The 19565-nt window shown below is 44.1% G+C and overlaps 1 protein-coding gene across 1 annotated transcript in view; it reads left to right on the top strand.

Moving 5' to 3' along the window:
* The first annotated feature begins 285 nt into the window (after positions 1-285).
* The window catches only part of LOC309601573 (zinc finger SWIM domain-containing protein 6-like), a 140359-nt gene continuing 121079 nt past the window's right edge, over positions 286-19565 (top strand). Inside the window, exon 1 of the mRNA XM_082334660.1 lies at positions 286-853. Within this exon, the coding sequence (XP_082190786.1) occupies positions 301-853 (553 nt within the window). The 5' untranslated portion in view covers positions 286-300. The remainder of the gene's footprint in view (positions 854-19565) is intronic.

A 19565-nucleotide genomic window follows, 5' to 3' on the forward strand; every position in this document is an offset into this window, starting at 1 on the left:
TCAGCGGGGGAAAGAAGAAAAAGGCGACACATCGACACAGCGTCCCCGCACCACGAGCGCGCACGGCATGCGCTACGAGCGCGCAGAACGAGCCTTCCTTGGGCCGTTCTATTTATGTTTGTGGCGCCGATTTGCATAAGGCTCCGCCCCCGCCATGGGCGAGGCGGCCGGCACCGCCCCCCTCGGCCATGTAAGGGAAGAGGGGGCGTGACCCGGGGTGGCTCGCGGCCGCTCGCTGCCTTCTCGGTGCCGTTTATAGGGTACAGCCACTTCCGCTATTCGCTTAGAAGCGGCGCGATCATGGCGGAGCGTGGTCAGCTCCCTCCCCCCACCAAGCGCCTCTGCTGCAGACCCGGCTATGGCTCAGGGTGCAGGCCGGGTCAGCGGGTGGGCGGCACCGGACTCGGCAGCGGGGCGCTCTGCGCCGGACCCTCCTCTGCTGCTGCAGCTGCTGCAGCTGCTGCAGCCGCCGCAGCCGCCGCCGCCGCCGCCGCCGCACTGGGGCTGCTGCCGCTCGGCAAGACCCAGAGCCCCGAGTCCCTGCTGGACATCGCGGCTCGCAAGGTGGCGGAGAAGTGGCCCTTCCAGCGGGTGGAGGAGCGGTTCGAGCGGATCCCGGAGCCGGTGCAGCGTAGGATCGTCTACTGGTCCTTCCCCCGCAGCGAGAGGGAGATCTGCATGTACTCCTCCTTCAACACCGGCGCCGAGGACCCCGCCACCGCCCCCGGGGGGGCCGTCGCCGGCACCGCGCCCGGTGGGGGCGCGGACACCGCCGCCGCCGAGAACCGCCTGCCCTTCCGCAGGGGCATCGCTCTGCTAGACGGCGGCTGTGTCGATAACGTCCTGCAAGTCGGTGAGTCACCGGCCGGGGCCGCGGCCACCCGGGCAGGGCGCCGCCGGCCTCCTCAGCCGCGGGTCTCTCCCTGCGTGTCACTTGCCTGCCATCCGGGGAGCCGCCTCCCTCCCTGCATGGCCCCGGCGGCCGGAGCCACCCTGCCTCCTTGGCGCGCCCCGGCAGCCCCTCGGGGGGCCGGCAGCGCGGCCGGGGAGCTGCCCCCCCGCGGCCCGGCCTGCACGAACCCTTCACTCCCAGGCTGTAATTCGAATCGGCCAACTTCCTCCGCCAGTCTCCTCCCCCTCGCACCCAGAACACGGAATAACTCCTTTGCCCCGCTCCGTGACACATCCACGGCCCCCGCCGCCAGCAGCCTGTCTTCGGCAAGCGGGCCGGGCACGCTGCCCCTCGCCTGTCCCTTTAACTCTCCCGACGCGTCGTGCCCGCTCCGTGTAATCCTGTTTGGCTCTGCTCCCTCCCAGTGCCCACCCTCGGTAATCCGGGTCATCGCCATACCCCGAACCACAATAGCGAGGAGATGCCTCCGCCGCCTCCCCTCGCGACTGCCGGTGGAAATGAATCAGCAGAAGGCGGCCGGCGGGGGAAGAGGGCGGGATGCGCCGCGGTCCAAAATAAAGAAATAAGAGACCCCAGGAGCGCGTGTGCGGTGCGGGGGGAAGCCACGAACAAAGGCATTTCTAGGGTAGCGGCGGCGGCGAGCCAGAGGGTGGGGGCGCGATCCGCCCAAGCCCCGCCGCCGGCGGGGGGGCCGTCGGGAAAGGCTCCCGGTTCGGGGCAACGGCGGGGAGCTGCCGCAGCTCGGGCGCGGAGGGGCCCACGAGTTACTTTGGGATGAGCCCCTGCGTGACAACGGCGAAACAATACTTGCCCCCGCCTTGTTCTGCCGCTGCCCCCGCACCCGGCGGCCACCGCCTGCCGCTGCTCTTCACCCGCTGCGGGCTGGCGCCCCTGGTTGACTCCTCCCTGCTTCCGTTTAAAGGGCTCTGGAGGTTAGTGCCCTCCGCCCGCAAGCAGTCCCCTCGACGGGACGGTGTTGGCCCTACGGGGAAGGGGTTTATAGCTTCCCTGGGAAACTTCCGCGGGGTGGTGGTGCGCTTGCGCTTTGTGTGGCTTGGGTGTATTGGGGGTACTGCCGTGCGGCGGTGCCTCGCGGAGGAGGCGACGACGACGACTGGGCACTTCATTCTCATTTTCATGTTTGTTTGTGTTCTCTTCAGTTTTCTGTCCGTGTGTCCTCCTGTCCTCCCCCCCCCCCCCCCCCCCCCGAAAGTAGAAGCCAGACAAAAGATACTTTCTTCTCACCGCCGGCTCAACAGTCGGGGGGCAGGGCGGGACAGAGGGACGGGCCCCGCGGAGTCGCTGTCCCGCCCTGTGCTGGGCCGGACCGTCCCCCAGTGGTGGCTCAGCTGTGGCTTCTGCTCTCCTTTTGTTCACAACGCTGTGTGGGGCTGAGTGGCGCCGAGCTGTGGCGGCGGCCCTAGTCCCGGTGCTGCGGCTCGGGGTCGGAGGGTGCTGAGCTCCCCCTCGGCCTTGTCCGCAGCGGATTTCACTTCGCGGGCAGCCTGCAAACGTGCCTTCTACCTTCTGAAGGGAAGCTCTGTTGCTGTTCTTGGGCTAAGGGCCCTTCCCTTCTGACTAGGTGGAGTTCAGCTTTAGACGTTTTTTTTTAATTTTTAAAATTTCTTATTTTTTTCAAAGATTTATCTTTTTTTTTTAGATTTTTTTATCTTTATGATTGATTTAAGATTTTTTTTTTTATCCTTATGGGTTTTTTTTAAGATAATTTTTATGTTTTTTTTAAAGATTTTTATTAACTTTCTTATAAGTTTAGTCTTTGGCCTTCACTCTCTTTCCAAAGGTCTGAGGTGCATCTGTGGCTCCTCAGGATTTGGCAAAACCGGAAGTAGGGCTTTTTTAGTTTGGTTGGCAGTGCTGATACTTTTTTATTTTTTTCCACCCTTTTGCTTGCATTTGATTCTATTTGCAAGGAATGACAGGAATGCACATAGGGAGGGTTTCTTGGCTGATTACAATTAGGAATTCACTGTGAAAATAAAGCCAAGGGGTGATAAATAAAAGATGCAATCTTTTCTAGGACACCCAGTGTGGACTTGGCTTTGCTTGCTTTCAGTAGTGGAATAGGCCTCAATGAGTAGTTGTGAAAGAAAAAAAGTAACTTTTTGCATAGCTTCAAAAGGGGAATAATGTTGGCAAGGGTCAGTGTGAAGAAAGAAAATCTGCATAAATGCAACTGAAGTGTTGACTGCTGCTTCTGGACCCCTTAACTGCGTTCCAAATAAATGCTATACCTACTGCTGAAAATACCTGGAAGGTATTTTATAATACCTTATATATAAAAAATAATGGAAGGCTGCGCAAAAAATAGTAGTGGAAGCTGGTGATATGAAACATGTCAATTGTATTGTTATTAAGGGCATTGTCCAAATGCCTCTTAAACGCTGACAGGCATAGGGCATTGTTCCTGCTGTATTTAGCACTGATGCAGCCTCACCTTGAGTACTGTGTGCAGTTCTGGGTCCCACAATTTAAGAAGGATGTTAAGGGACTTGAATGTGTCCAGAGGAGGGCAACAAAGCTGGTGAAAGGGCTGGAAGGTATGGAGAAGTGGCTAAGGACTCTGGGCTTGTCTACCTTGGAGAAAAGGAGGCTGAGGGGCAATCTCATTGCTCTCTGCAGCTTCCTGAGGAGGGGAAGTGGAGAGGGAGGTGCTGAGCTCTTCTGCCTGGTATCCAGTGATAGGACGCGTGGGAATGGTTCAAAGCTGCACCAGGGGAGGTTTAGACTGGACATTAGGAAGCATTTCTTTCCCGAGAGGGTGGTCAAACACTGGAACAGGCTTCCTAGAGAGGTGGTCGATGCCCCAAGCCTGTCAGTGTTTAAGAAGCATTTGGACAATGCCCTTACTAACATGCTTTAACTTTTGGTCAGCCCTGAATTGGTTAGGCAGTTGGATTAGATGATCATTGTAGGTCCCTTCCAACTGCAACTATTCTGTTTTATTCTAACAGAGGCCTTTGGTTTGCCTAGTGAGTGAGTTATGGAGCACTTGGGTAGGCTGGGTCCTGATGTAGGAAAGTTCTTGTGTAATTTGGATAGGTAGCTGTGTCATTAGGGCTGGTAAAGGCTCTTGCTCGTGAGATAATCCTTGTGAAGCAGAAAGGTGCAACTGTGAAAGCAAATTTAACTTGAGTGAGTTATATTGGGTGGAGAACGGAATTGGTTCCATGTAATATGGTTGAATATGTAGCATTGAGGAAAACTTAACATTGAGTTTGTGTAAATGCATGTTTAGTGACCACATAAATGTGAACTTATGTTCTTTGCTGTAAATGTTTACTATTGTACTATGGAAAAGTGCAGTTATTGGACAAAGTACATTTTATTACATATCAATTCTAACAGCCTTACTTGTAACACTAAGTATTAATATAAACAGGGAATGCGGGATTTGATTTCTGAGGGAGACTCATACATTTCATTGGTGGTTAAATGGAACAATTTGCTTCTGAATTTTATGTTTGTTTGTTTGTTTGTTTGTTTTTTTTCCGGTCTAGCCCTGAATAAACATTCAGATAACTTTATCATGGCAGCTCATTTCAAATGAAAGAATTTCAAAAACTTGTGTCTATGCTCTGCTAAAAATCTTCATGTGATCCTGCTTTGTGGCCCCCCCCAACTTCATCTCATGTGTGTAATGAAAAAAAATCCTAAATAAAAGAAAGATAACACATTAGTGATATGCACAAATAATATTATTAATAATCAAGCAGTAAAGTCTGCTAGCCTATTTTGAAGTTGAATTATGTTGTCCTAGTATAATAATTAGCATCACTTAATTTTGAAAGATTTTTCTCCAATGAAGTTGGCTTCAAAATTCCATTTGCATCTAACTTATTGATGTTTTTATAGCTTTTTTTAATGTTTCAATTGGACATGAAGGATTTTTTTTTTTTTTTAGTTTATTTAAAAAAAAAAAAAAAAGGAATGCAGGCTCCTAAAGCAAACCTTTTCAAATGTATAAAACAGAGCTTTTCTACTATATGTGTTTTTAATTTATTTCAAACCAAGTATTTTTAGTAAAAGTTACATTCTAAACATGAAAGCACTTTGTGAGTAAATACAACAATCTGGAAGGAAACTTAGAAATTGACTGTGTTTCACTTGGCCAAATTGGTGAATATGCCAGGAGTGAGCAGACAGTTTTAGATTGTGAAGTGTATATTTGGTTTCTGAGGTTAGCCCTGAATTAGTATACAGTACTGTATTGTCCTCACAGCTGTGGCTGTCAAGGTTAGGAAGAGGTGTGATCCCTCAATAGCACAGTTGACCTGGTGAGAGCCCTTAATGCAGCTATTCTAGGAGAAGAAAAAAAAACAAACCCTGTGCCTCTGCTGGTATGACTCTTGCTTGGGGAAAGATGGAGACTGCCTTTGCTGTAGTGCTATAAAGCTCAGCTTTGTTGCTGTAGCTGCATCCACGTTAGAAGTACTTGAAGTGTTTTTTAGATATGTCATATAAGTACTCCTAGAGTATTCTTGTCTGTCTGTAATTTGAGGTCAGCTTGTCTTTGCTGCATAGACCCTGCTTGCTCATACAGGTCTTCCTTTAAGGCGTTACAGTCCTTTCCATGGCAGCATAAGGCTTTGTAATCACAGTAGTCATGCCTCTTGGGTATGAATGGCAAGGGAGTGAGTTGGAGGGGAAAAAACTCCTAGGGAAGGAAAATAATGTAAATAATTAATTGACTGGCACTTACCACAGCTCTAGAATTTAATGTTAATATTGTGAACTAGAAAACTGCCTTGTCTGTGGAAGAGGGTTCAGCCGAACAGCATCATCAGCATGGAGCTGCAGACTAATTTTTCTGAAGCCCCTCGGTGAAATGTGATCAGAGGGATGTAACCAAAATACTTTTTAAAGAAAAACAAAGTAAAATTTCTCAAGTGTAAAATAATAGTTGGAGCTCCCTAGATGTTTCCTTAGTTGGTTTTTAAATGAAGTTAAAGACTTGATTCCCCCCCCCCAGTTTTCTTTTAATGAGAAATATTTATCTTCTGACTCAGAGGTACTTTTATCATCTATTGTTACAGCTAATTATTCCCCCTTTTTGTTTTGTTTTGTTTTGTTTTGTTTTTTTGAAATATGAGCTAAAAGTTGGTGATTACTTTCAAAACCAGGAGAAGCCATTTTCTCACCAGGAAAAGAAAGCTTTACAAGACCATGTTGGTAACTGCTACATGTAATTCTGGTGGAATGTGATACCTATATGTATTGTAATCAGCAAATTTCAGATCCTTTGAATGGATGATGATTCTAGTTAATAATTTTTTTGTTCTCTCTAGCCATCTTTGCTCAAAATAACATGAAATTGTAGAGCAAGTAAAACAAATGTAATTTCTCTTTCAAGGCTTAATTGTTTGAGTGCCAACAGTATCATGTGAAACACCTTTCTGTTGATAAAACAACACCAGGTATTTTATTAGCAAAGCTGGCACAAATGTTTTTGTGTTGTGAATTGAAATGCATCTTTTAGCAGACATGATGATCTTCACTGATGTATGCAATACATATCTAATTTTTGATGAAACCTGTAGGACACATGGATTTAGTAAAAATTTTTATTTAATGCAAGTAATACTAAATTATGTGACAAAACTAAGGCTGTCGTTCATGGAGATACAAGCACTGTGTTTTGCATTAACTTCTTGGTGTCCTGTGATACCAAATTTTTCTGGTATGTGTATTGACCTTTTTCCAAGGGGAGAAGGTTGTGTTAAACTCTGCCTGTTTGAGGAGGACAAGAAGTTTATCTGCTGACATGCTGAAGAAACAAGCATGGTTTCTTCCCCAGTCAGCCTGATGTTGGGATTTGGTTCGGAATGTATGACTAAAACAAGTAATCCAGAATTTGTTAATACAATATTGTGGTAGGGGGAGTAAACAAATGATGTCTGACTTCTTGTTGGACTTTTTTGACTTAGTTCCAAGACTACTAGAGTCTTGTGAAAATATTTTCAGTGATTCCAGTTTCAGTTTACTTTAAGAAATAACTACCAATATTTCCAAGTTCCAGAACAGAAACAAGTAAACTAATTTTAAAATATTTCTTCATGAAAGGGAGATGTCTGAATGCATTCCAGTTTCCTTCTTAGATTTGGAATTCAATGCATTAATTAGGGAACACACAAGCTATTTTCAGTGTGTATGCATGTGTGTTCTGATGTACTATCCTTGACCTTGACTAATTTCTTTGGAAACCCAAAAAAAAAAAAAAAAGGGTGGGGGGGAAGGAAAAAAAGCTTTCTTTCAAGACCAGATTATTAAACATGGAAAACTTTGTAAATCAGCTCCAGCCTTTTTTCAGTCTTTCTCTAAAAATATCTAATCTGGATTTCAAGAAAAAGTAAGCATTTTAAAGTGATTCCAAGAGGTGAAAATAAAACTTTGTACTATCTTTCCATGTAATTATGAATAGTAGAATAAATGTAATAGGACAGTGTCATTATTGCTCTAGAATTATTTTTTTAAGGATAAAATTAATTGTAAATCACTTCCCATCACAGTTTTTAAAACAAGGAATCTTTTCTATAAAAGTTTTATATTGGGTTGACCTAATAAAATTTTTCATTGTTTGTTTTGGGTCAGTTTTCATGTTTCTCATGTTTCATTTTTCCCCTAATTTCAAGGCTTTCCTTGCTTCCAAGAAATCAATTTTCATTTTCAAAGCTTGCTTTCAGTTTAGGAAAGTGATTCTATCTCTCTCTATGATCAGATTTTTTGGTATGTAGCAATTTTTGAATTTGAGCCAGTTGTCATGCCAGCAACCGATGCTTGTGCACGCACTCTCTCTGCACTCTAATTTTAAGAGATGAACAATTAATTAAAAGCAAAATCTGTTTGTGAGGGTAGGATGAAGCAATTTAAAAGTCAGCATTGGACAAATTGGTTTCCTTAAAAATCAGTAGCTAGTTGCAGTGTTTTGCCATATCATTTGCTTTTTTAATGAACCTGTTAAAATTGAACCCTTACATAAGACTCTGGTAAAGTTCTAATTAAAAAAAAAAAAATAAAAAAAAACTCAACAAAAAAAACCCCCAAAAAACCCCCCTCTACTTAGAGTGAGTAGTAGTATATTGTTATGTACAGCAGTTTTTACTGGTGAAGGATAAAGTATATTATGTGGCACGCTATAAGATATGTCTGCATGGGTTCAATTTTAATGTCATCTGCTATCCAGGTAATCTAGTTGTTATGTCAAGACAAATCCTGAAGTTTTGTAGTAGTTAACAAAATATGAGTGCAAAGTTATGGTAGTATAGGAATGCAGCTGACACCCCTTAACTTACTTTCTCTTTAGCTGATTTTCTTTGGGGATTAGGTAGGAGAATTTACTGCATCATTAAATAAAAAAAGAAAAAGAAAGAAAGGAAGGACCACACTATTTTTACTGACAAGAGTTATCCTAATTTATGAATATGCTGTGGCAGGAACTAATTTGAAATTTAAAAAAGCTTTAATGTGCAGCAGGGGTACAGATTTAATGCGAATTTTGATTGTCTGGAATGCAGTCAACCTGACAGCATGTGAATACTTGAGTACTGTCCAACAACTGCACTTGTTCTGGGAGATCTGTCTCCTTGAACTTCCAGTTTTTCCTTTTGGTTTACTATCTAAAACTACCTATGCAAAAAGCTTCTCTCGGCTGGATATGTATGCAGCTCTTGACATGGCTTCATAACCTTCTGTGACCTGGATCACTAGAGATGTTGGCTGATGCTGTACGCTGGTTTGCATTCTCCTTCTAGCTACGTGCCAATTATTGTGATTTATGTGATGCCCTTGCGATGCATTACCATGCTGTCCTTTGACGAGGTAGCAATACGCATCCAGTCTTTGTTGCCTTGGCCCCACTATTGAAGACCAGGATGTCTAGAAAACTTGTGATAGAAGTCACTATCTTTAAAATAGTTTTTTTCTGACTTAATTCTGCAAATGTGTAAACAGACCAGAGGAGTGTAGCCTTCTAATAGTAACTAAAGTGTAGAGAATTCCTTTGTGGTTAAGTCAGAACTGATAAAAGGCCTGCTGTAGGAGCTGAGCAGTCGTACAAAAGACTTCAATGAATTGTGTCAAATCAGAAATAGACTGAAGTGTCTCCTAATGTGGGCTTTTTACCAACACTTTATTAAACCCTTCTGAAAAATGAAAAACAAAGTGTGAAAGAGGGCTATCTAACTGTGTTTAAAGTATATTTTAAGATAACTGTGATGTGCACCATCGCATCCTTTAAAAAGGAGAGCTTAATCTTTTTATTTATCTATTATTTTTTATTCTAACCCTCTACTCCTTGTTGCAAGTGAGTACATTTGACAGTCTTGAAATATCTGGAAATATTTGCTTTGGAAATGCATGGGCAATGGCTGAGAAGGTCTGACGTTGATTGGAAGGATGCAGTAAAACTTGTCAGTAAGCTTAAATTCACGCTAGTAGAACTAGCTGATCAGATAAATCAGAAGCTCATTAATGTGCTAAAAATTCAGGTTACTTACCTTTTTTATTTATTACCTTTTTATTCCTGTTTTATTTAACAATCTGCCTGTTTACATAAGTCATCTTTCATTGTTAATTGGTGTCAGACCTTTAATACATTAAGGGATTGTTGGAAAAATAAGGGAGGGAAATGGCACTATAGGCAGAAATTTCACAGAAGTAGGTGTTAATATATATCTTTGTCTATTTTTTTTTTTTGACAGTTATTGACATTCAAATGATCATTTTAAAGGCTGGGAAAATCAAATGTTGCATAGCTGTATGACTTAGAAGTGAGACACTTTGTACACATGCCAAGTTTAACTGCTAACTGGTTACTGACAGCTGGGTAGTAATGCAGATACAGTGCAGGAATTGAGCAGCTGACTACAATGTTTAATTTATACTGACTAATGAAATAAAGAACATTCGACCATTGAGGCACTTAAAATTGGATAAAATGTTTTATAAAGTGTGAGACAAATTTACAATCTGTAATACAGTAGAGGATCAAGTTTGCATGTATTCTAATTATTTTTGTATTTTTAAACTTGTGTTAAAAGCAAGGTTTTGGGTTAAAGGCTTTTACCAGCACTGGCGCTCTCGGGTATATTTCCTTATGCTTAAAGTTTGACTCTTTCTTATTTTATACTAGTGGCTTGTATTCTCTCTGCATACCAGTGTTCAGCTATGTGTGCAAGGCATAGTGGCAGCACAAACTCTCTTCAGCAAATCAGCTTCTAGCTTACCCTTGTGAAGAGCAGCTGGTGAGCTTTATTAATATTTGATTTCTACATTCAGCTTTGATATTTTGACTGGCCTAAAGCTCATAGAGCACCAATCCATATTCAGTGATTAATGATGGTATTGATAGTGCATTTATGGAAAGTATAAATAAATGCAGATAGTATGGTCTTCAGGATTTCATATGCTTGGGGGCTGGTAATTTTTGCCACTTACCTGCAGTTTTGGCCACGAAAGGATGGCAGATAAAATCCTGTTAAGAATTCATTAACAAAACCATCTACTTTACAGTAAGCTATTGATTACTTGCACAGCAGTTGCCTCAATGAAGCACTTATTTTCCCTCTCATGTTTGAGGAATACAGTACACTGCTTTGGGAGGGTGAAAAGTAGTCTTAGTAAAACACTCGTTTGCATATTTACAAAGCTGGCCTCAATGACTACATTAAGCATGGCTTGTGCTTCTTCAAGACAATTCTGAGTCTGCTGATTTTTAAAAGTTCAAGAACAGGAAAAAATCTGAATGAATTGTTTAATATATTAGCTAAAGGAAGGAAACCTGGAATGCTTTTATTCTGAAATACTTTGTTATGACCAATGACAACTGGGACAACTGGCTGTACTGCTGCTGTTGTACATGCAAAATGAGTCTCAGTTCCTCCATTGATTTAGGTTGTAAACTGAAACCTTGCAAACTGACTACAATTAGTATCTTGGGGATAAAATATCAGTCCATTCTGTATCTGGATTTAGTGTAGCTATATTACATAGAAGCATGAAACTTCAATTTTGCTTCTTCTAGAGCAAAGGGATGAGGATGACACAAAATGTGTAACTGTTTTTTAGCTCTTTGTTATTGCAAGCCATGATATGTGAGAGCGCCATCATGCAGCTTGCTTGGTCAAATCTAAATGCATCAATTTATAGAGGTGACTTCAGCTAAATGTGCTACTAATGCATGAATGGTAGGCAGTGACTAGGAATGGGACTTGATGTAACAGATGCCTTGGCAGTCTGATGGGATAAGGAAGCTGAGAATAACTTGATTAGTGCTACTTTTAGAAGCAGCATACCATTTAGTTTTACTGACAGTTTTCAGTGATCAAACTTTACATTGTCATGTATCCTGGCAATAATTTACAGGCTTAATTTCTAGGTAGTTATGTAGATGGTAAATGTAAGTGGCTGTTTGGTGGCAGGAGTGAAGAAGTGTTTGGGAGTAAACAAGAGTTTGACTCATTGAATAAGATGTGCTTGAAGAGAAGAGAGGTAGTGAAATGCTGAGTTGACCTTTATAGATGAGAGGCTAGGAAGAGAAGTGGGCAAGTGGTGATGCCTGAGATAAGGTAGAGGTCAAAGAGTTCAGTAGATCCCTGAAGGGGTGTATTTAAGGAGGATACAGTCTGAATGACTGCTCTTTCTACATGGTCTACTTTCAATGGGTATTAGTGAAGGCATGGAAGCTGATAGAGATTCTTTTCTACAAAATGAAACAAAGCTTTCAAAATGGAAGGCAGGTTGGCAAACTGTAACTTAGCTATCCTGTAGCTTTTGAAGTTGTAAAATATGTTTAAAGTTATGAAGTGGGTGTTCTCTTGCTCTCTTTTTTTTAACATTACATCCCAATTTAAATTTTATAAATAAGATGTATCTGACACACAAAGGAAACACTCTGTTTTTCAGAAAGCGCTGACTTTCTATTTATTTGAAGGGTGTTTGTTGGACTGGACTTTATCAGAAGCAGAAGCTATTTCTGTTGGGTCATGGTGGAGGCTCTGTCATTACAGTGGTAAAACAAAACCATTGACTGAATTTTTTTACAACTGTTTGAAACAGATTTATTCATAGAGTTAAATATGCATTGATAAGATCATAGAATATAACTGAACTTCTTTTATTATAAGGTATAGTCAAATTGTGTCTTAATTCTCCTCAACAGGCAATAAATGGCTTAATTTTAAAGCATTCTGTATTACAAAAAGAGCAGGTATGTGTTTTCTATCTTCCCCCCCCCCAGTAGTGAATATTTGTGGTGCAGTGATACCAGTACTGGGAGTTGGTGTTATGATGAAAGGGCCTCCATTAGCTTGAGCTGTGCATGTCAGCTGTTCAAAGAGTCTTGTACTGGCCTACAAAACCTGGATTGTGTCATAAAGGTGGTGTGCTGATCAAAGGCCAAGACCAATAGTCTACGGTCTTTGTAAATATGGGTTTAAAGCTAAAATACAAGCCTGATGTCTATCTTCTTTCTAAGGCTGCTAACCTTAGGTTGCCTGACAAAGATTATAAATGACAAAAGCCATAAACCTTTACTCTGAGAGAAGTTGTAACTGTATTTCCAGTTATAATTTAGCAGTGTTATCATTCTTCCCCCTCCCTTTTTCTAGGGAGTGGGCACATTCCTTGTTGACCAAGCCTGCTGCCCTGAGGAAAGCTGCTGATACAGCAGCACAGTGTGGTTGTAACACTTCCTGTTACTGAGCATGGGAGTCCTTCTCCAGGAGCCCATTCCAGCAAACTTGTTCCCTCTTGTCACTTGGTGAACTCCTCCAAGGACAGACTATGAAACAGGCCTAACAAATGTTTTCCATTGTGAAATACTCTCATCATGAATATGGTAAATGAAATGACTGACTCATTTGCTGTGCTGTGACTCATTTACTGCTCTGTGCCTCATTGTGTAACTCCTAGAACAGAAAATGCGTATTGCTGTGCTTATAAACTTGTATTTTGGAAAGTGCTTTCATGATTGTCATTTGCAAACTTCACTCACTGTGAAGACCACTGTGTGTCATTCACCCTGGAGTTACGTGGTTGCTTTAGGCTGGCTTAAATGCAGCCTGCTGTCAAAGGGATGCTGCAGTTCTCCTCAAGCTTGCATCTTGTGCCAGGGATTGTGGAGCTGTGTGGTGAGCCAGACAACTGGCCTGCTTATGAATTCAGATCTTGCTAGGTGAGTTTTACCTGGTTTATTGGCAAAAAAAATGCTACTGTTGATTCAAGGGAGAGTAGATTGCAAGAGGGGGGTACTGAGAAGGGCAGGGCTCATTTCTGTGTTAGTCACACTTAGACTGGTTTAAAGTGATCATGAAGCTCTGACTGCTGCTTGGGGAAAGGAGATGGCTGCTGTGCTTGGGAATTCACTATTGGCAAAAGGTGGCTTGATTGTTCCAGAGATGGCAGCATGGGTCTTTCCTGAGCTGTGTGTGTTGGGCCTGTATGAGTGAGCCATTTTCCACACCTCTTCATCCATAGTGTTCTTCCTTGTTACAAAACCTTGACCAAGAGATGAGTCCCCCTACCACGCTCCCCCAGTGGTTAAAAGAAAGCCAGACAAATGTTTACTTTAGGAGTATAGGAAAGGGGAAGGAAATACCTAACTATTTACTCCAATCGTGCATGTTCACTTCTCTCTGTATCTGCATAGCTGTTGCAAAAGGTGCTTTTTGCCTTCAAAGTTCATATCTTGCCTCTTTTGAGACAGTACTGAGCTTCAGCATACTTATACATAACACGGACTTTTGAGGCCATTTTTCCACTTATTATACAGTTGTTTTGTGACCAAATAATGTGTTCTATGTTTTATTTTCATTCATAGCTGTTGACTTCAGTTGCTAAAGTAAGCATTCACAGCTTTTTGTCTGGTTAGGCCTGCTGAGCCAACATAGCTAAGCATGAGCTGGAATCTCCTCTTTGTTTCTCGGGCTTTGATCAGTTGCCCCTGCAACAGTCTCACTGGAGGCTGCAAGGTCATGATGGTATAGCAGAGACTTCAGTTGGCTTGCATCATCTTTATTACTGGTAGTAATGCATGAGAAGGAAATGATGGAGTAGGACTTGTAGATCTCAAGCTGAGTTTGTAGGGCTGGCATGTAGTGGGAAAAAAACTCCTTATTGCTTATAAACTGAGTACTTCTGATATGGACCTCACTGAGAGTCTAAAATAGCTTTGTGGGGTTCCAGTATCATTACTACTTCCCCAAGTAGAACAGCAATTGAATAGAATGTTGGTGCTTTTGTATAACTTGCATAGTGTGGAAGTTAAATGACAGATAGCTGTTCCAGTAAGTGAGGCGTGTTTACTGAATTGATCTGTTTTCAGGACTAGAATAAAGCAGATGTGTGATCTATTCCAGATGGACTGAACTAACATAGCACTAAGCTTGCCCATAACTGGTGGAGGGAAGAAGTGCATTGGAAGTCCTGTTGCACACTTCACAGTGTGAACGAGTCCATTTTCAGGGCAGAAATGGCTTCCCTTTACCATAGAGATTTAATGGGGCTTTATACACACCTGTCTGGGATAAGATACTTTGGCTTTCTCAACTGCTTGCACTGGGGGAGATTAAAGTTTATCAACAAGGCTTGCTTTAAACAGTAGCCTGTTTTGATGTGGAAGGATTGATCTGGGTTGCTCACTTCCTAGAGCCTTCCTACAGGTCTGCCTAGAGGATTGTGGCTGTCAGGCTCTAAGGCATGCATGAGTGAGAGACCGTGTCCTTAAGTTTTACAGAGCTTAAGCAGGGTACTTTACCTTTCTTGGTTGTCTCCTGCTGGAAACGAGCCTGCATGACCTCCAACCGTAATTGAAGCATCTAGTTTCCTTCCTAACCTCTGTTGGTGGTGTTTATTGTACATGTTTATCCAGGCTTCTAAACTAAATATTTCCTCATTTGAGGAAGGTGAAGTTACTCAGTCTGTTATTTTTCCTGCTCCATTGCTGCACAGCTAAGAGTCTTCTAAAATTAGATGGCTCCTTTCTGTCAAACCATGTTTCAGGCTGATCACAGATGTTTAATGTGATACTTTAATGTGAGCTGACCATGATTCCCGCAAGCCAGGTTTGTTAAAGAAGTACCAGCTTGAACTCTTGTCCACTTAGTGAATGAAGAGCAGTCAGATATATCAGTCCTTCAATTTTTGTACCAATTAGTTTGGTTTCGTGACTGTCTTCCTTTTAACCCCTCCATTTTTCAACCCCTACTTCCTCTTCGCTATTTTGAAGACATACAATTGGGGAAACTGGATGTTCAGAACAGTGTACTGAGCTATATGCAGTGCTGTTGCTCACATGAAGCTAACAACTAGGAAAAAGAACAGTCTCCATGAGTAATGCAAGAGATTCTTTAAACACAGTCAAATAAAACAAAAGCATTCAATTTTGAAGCTCGGCTAAGCTACATTCAGTGTAAGAACTATTCCAGGAAGGATGAAGGCTTATAGGACCTGAGTGGGGGAAGAGGAGAGGAGCAGTGCTTGCAGGCTCCCTTTATCTTCATGAAATTCTTAAATTAGTTCATCTGCTATGGGTGGATGTGTGTAGTTTAATTATTATATTTACACAAATCCAAGATTGTGACACAGATTAAGGTTAGCCTAGAAAAAGTATTTTAAGTCACATTTTATTCATAACCAAGTATGTTTTGTCTTTAATCTGGAGAAAATTTTTTTTTGCCTCAGTAAAAAAGCATTATTTTATTGGAAAGGCATTTAAGAGGGTTAAAAGCCTGGGATTTACAGCATTGGTGGGTAAGGGAAGAGCAACAGATGTCATCTACCTGGACTTGCGCAAAGCATTTGACACTGTCCTGCACGACATCCATGTCTCTATATTGGAGAGACATGGATTTGATGGATGGACCACTCGGTGGATAAGGAATTGGCTGGATGGTTAAGCTCAAAGAGTTGTGGTCAACGGCTTGATGTCCAAGTGGAGATCAGTGATGAGTGGCATTCCTCAGGGGTCAGTATTGGGACTGGCGCTGTTTAACATCTTTGGCGACGTGGACAGTGGGATTGAGTGCACCCTCAGCAAGTTTGCCGATGACACCAAGCTATGTGGTGCAGTTGACACGCCTGAGGGATGGGATGCCATCCAGAGGGACCTTGGCAGGCTGGAGAGGTGGGCCCATGTGAACCTCATGAGGTTCAACAAGGCCAAGTGCAAGGTCCTGCACATGGATTGGGGCAATCCCAAGCACAAATACAAGCTGGGCAGAGAATGGATTGAGAGCAGCCCTGAGGAGAAGGACTTGGGGGTACTGGTGGATGAAAAGCTGGAAATGAGCCAGCAATGTGCACTCGCAGTCCAGAAAGCCAACTGTATCCTGGGCTGCATCAAAAGAAGCATGACCAGCAGGTCGAGGGAGGTGATTCTGCCCCTCTGCTCTGCTCTGGTGAGGCCCCACCTGGAGTACTGTGTTCAGCTCTGGGGCTCCCAGCATAAGAAGAGCATGGACCTGTTGGAGAGGGTCCAGAGGAGGGCCATGAAGATGATCAGAGGGCTGGAGCACCTCTCCTATGAGGACAGGCTGAGAGAGTTGGGGTTGTTCGGCCTAGAGAAGAGAAGGCTCTGGGGAGACCTTATAGCAGCCTTCCAGTACCTGAAGGGGACCTGCAAGAAAGCTGGAGATGGACTTTTTACGAGCGCACATAGTGATAGGACAAGGTGTAATGGCTACAAACTGAAAGAGGGTAGATTTAGATTAGATATAACGAAGTTCTTCACTATGAGGGTGGTGAGACACTGGAACAGGTTGCCCAGAGAAGTTGTGGATGCCCCCTCCCTGGAAGTGTTCAAGGCCAGGTTGGATGGGGCTTTGAGCAACCTAGTCTAGTGGAAGGTGTCCCTGCCCATGGCAGGGGGGTTGGAACCAGATGATCTTTAAGGTCCCTTCCAATCCAAACCATTCTATGATTCTATGATTTTTGTGTCCTACAGTTGAGTGAGCCTCCTCAAACCTGCCACACTTAAAACTCAGTGGGATTGATGTTTCTTAATGGAACAGACAGCTCACAGTGGATGTTCTCATCAGAACTCTGGGGTTGAGTGAAAAACAGTCTGTCACCAAAAACTAGAACAACTTACCTAGTTCTTTGCATACAGATTTACTCCCAAGTTCAGAATTTTGCAGAACTGGTTGAGGAATCCTGACTTACACTTGCCATCCTTGCCAAAGCCCTCCAGAATACATAAATACCTTCATGTTAGCTGAAGGTGAGAATGCTGCCTGTGGGTGCGTGGCCAGAAGCTGCTTGCTGTAACTTCCTCTCTTTGGACCTTTATCTTGCACCTTCCCAAAAGACAGCTGACTGCTTTCCACCAAGGTGTAAAGTCCCATGGATTACTTTCCAGTCACTGTTGGGAGACTGTCCACAGGGCAATTTTTGTAGAGTGATGAATATGCCACCAGCGATGCCTTTGCATAGCTTTTGTTGCTGCAGTAGGTGTGAAGTTACACAAGGTTGTTTGACCTAGTAGAGAAGTCTAAGACAACTCTCGGGATTTTAATTTTGAATTTATGAGGAAGAGGTCATACTGGGTTCAGATAACTACTACTATTAAAATTGTTTGTTTGGTTTTATCCATTTTGGTGCTATTTGAATTCCAGCCAGAAGAGTTCCTGTCAGCTTGTGGTGGGTTGACCTTGGCTGGACGCCAGGTGCCCACCAAGCTGCTCTGTTACTCCCCTTCCTCAGCTGGACAGGGGAGAGAAAATATAATGAAAGGCTTGTGGGTCCAGATAAGGACAGGGAGAGATCATTCACCAATTACCATCACAGGCAAAACAGGCTTGGGGAAATTAATTTAATTGCCAATCAAAATCACAGTAGGATAATGAGAAATAAAAACAAATCTAAAAACACCTTTCCCCCACCCCTTCCTTCTTCCTGGGATTAACCTCACTCCCAAATTCTCTGCCTCCTGTCCCTGAGCAGTGCAGGGGAATGGGGGTTGCAGTCAGTTCATCACAGATTGTCTCTGCTGCTCCTTCCTCCTCACACTCTTCCTCTGCTCCAGCATGGGGTCCCTCCCACAGGAGACAGTCCTTCACAAACTGCTCCAACATCAGTCCTTTCTATGGGGTGCAGTCCTTCAGGAACAGACTGCTCCAGCATGGGTCCCCCACAGGGTCACAGGTCCTGCCAGCAAACCTGCTCCAGCATGGGCTCCTCTTTCCACAGGTCTTGCCAGGAGCCTGCTCCAGTGTGGGCTCTCCATGGGGTCACAGCCTCCTTCAGGCGCATCCACCTGCTCCGGCGTGGGGTCCTCCATGGGCTACAGGTGGATATCTGCTCCACTGTGGACCTCCATGGGTGCCTGCCTCACCATGGTCTTCATAGAAATGTTTAAGTTAGAAAAGACCCTTAAGATCATCGAGTCCAACCGTTAACCTAGCACTGCCAAGTTCACCACTAAACCATGTCCCTAAACACCACATCTACATGGCTTTTAAATACCTCCAGGGATGGGGACTCAACCACTTCCCTGGGCAGCCTGTTCCAGTGCCTGACTACCCTTTCAGTGAAGAAATTTTTCCTAATATCCAATATAAACCTCCCCTGGTGCAGCTTGAGGCCATTTCCTCTTGTCCTATCACTTGTTACTAGGGAGAAGAGACTGACCCCCACCTCCCTATAACCTCCTTTCAGGTAGTTGTAGAGAGCAATAAGGTCCCCCCTGAGCCTCCTTTTCTCCAGACTAAACAACCCCAGTTCCCTCAGCCTCTCCTCATAAGACTTGTGCTCTAGACCCTGCACCAGCCTTGTTGCCCTTGTTCCTCCAGCATCTCCATGTCCTTCTTGTAGTGAGGGGCCCAAAACTGAACACAGTACTCGAGGTGTGGCCTCACCAGTGCTGAGTACAGGGGGACGATCACTTCCCTAGTCCTGCTGGCCACACTATTCCTGATGCAAGCCAGGATGCTATTGGCCGCCTTGGCCGCCTGGGCACACTGCTGGCTCATATTCAGCCAGCTGTCAACCAACATCCCCAGGTGCTTTTCCGCCAGGCAGCTCTCCAGCCACTCCTCCCCCAGCCTGTAGCGTTGCATGGGGTCGTTGTGACCCAAGTGCAGGACCCGTCACTGAGCCTTGTTGAATCTCATGCAGTTGGCCTCGGCCCATTGATCCAGCCTGTCCAGATCCCTCTGTAGATCCTTCCTACCCTCCAGCAGATCAACACTCCTGCCCAGCTTGGTGTCATCTGCAAACTTACTGAGGGTGCACTTGATCCCCTCATCCAGATCATTGATAAAGATATTAAAAAGAACTGTCCCCAATACTGAGCCCTGGGGAACACCACTTGTGATTGGCTGCCAAATGGATTTAACTCCATTCACCACCACTCTTTGGGCCCAGCCATCCAGCCAGTTTTTAACCCAGCAAAGAGTATGCCCGTCCAAGCCATGAGCAGCCAGTTTCTCCAGGAGAATGCTGTGGGAAACGGTGTCAAAGGCCTTACTAAAGTCCAAGTAGACAACATCCACAGCCTTCCCCTCATCCACTAAGCGGGTCACCTTGTCATAGAAGGAGGTCAGGTTAGTCAAGCAGGACCTGCCTTTCCTAAACCCATGCTGACTGGGCCTGATCCCCCTGGTTGTCCCATATGTGCTGTGTGATGGGCACTCAGGAT

The sequence above is a fragment of the Platalea leucorodia genome, assembly GCF_965183815.1.
Source record: "Platalea leucorodia genome assembly, chromosome: W".
NCBI classification, from domain to species: domain Eukaryota; kingdom Metazoa; phylum Chordata; class Aves; order Pelecaniformes; family Threskiornithidae; genus Platalea; species Platalea leucorodia.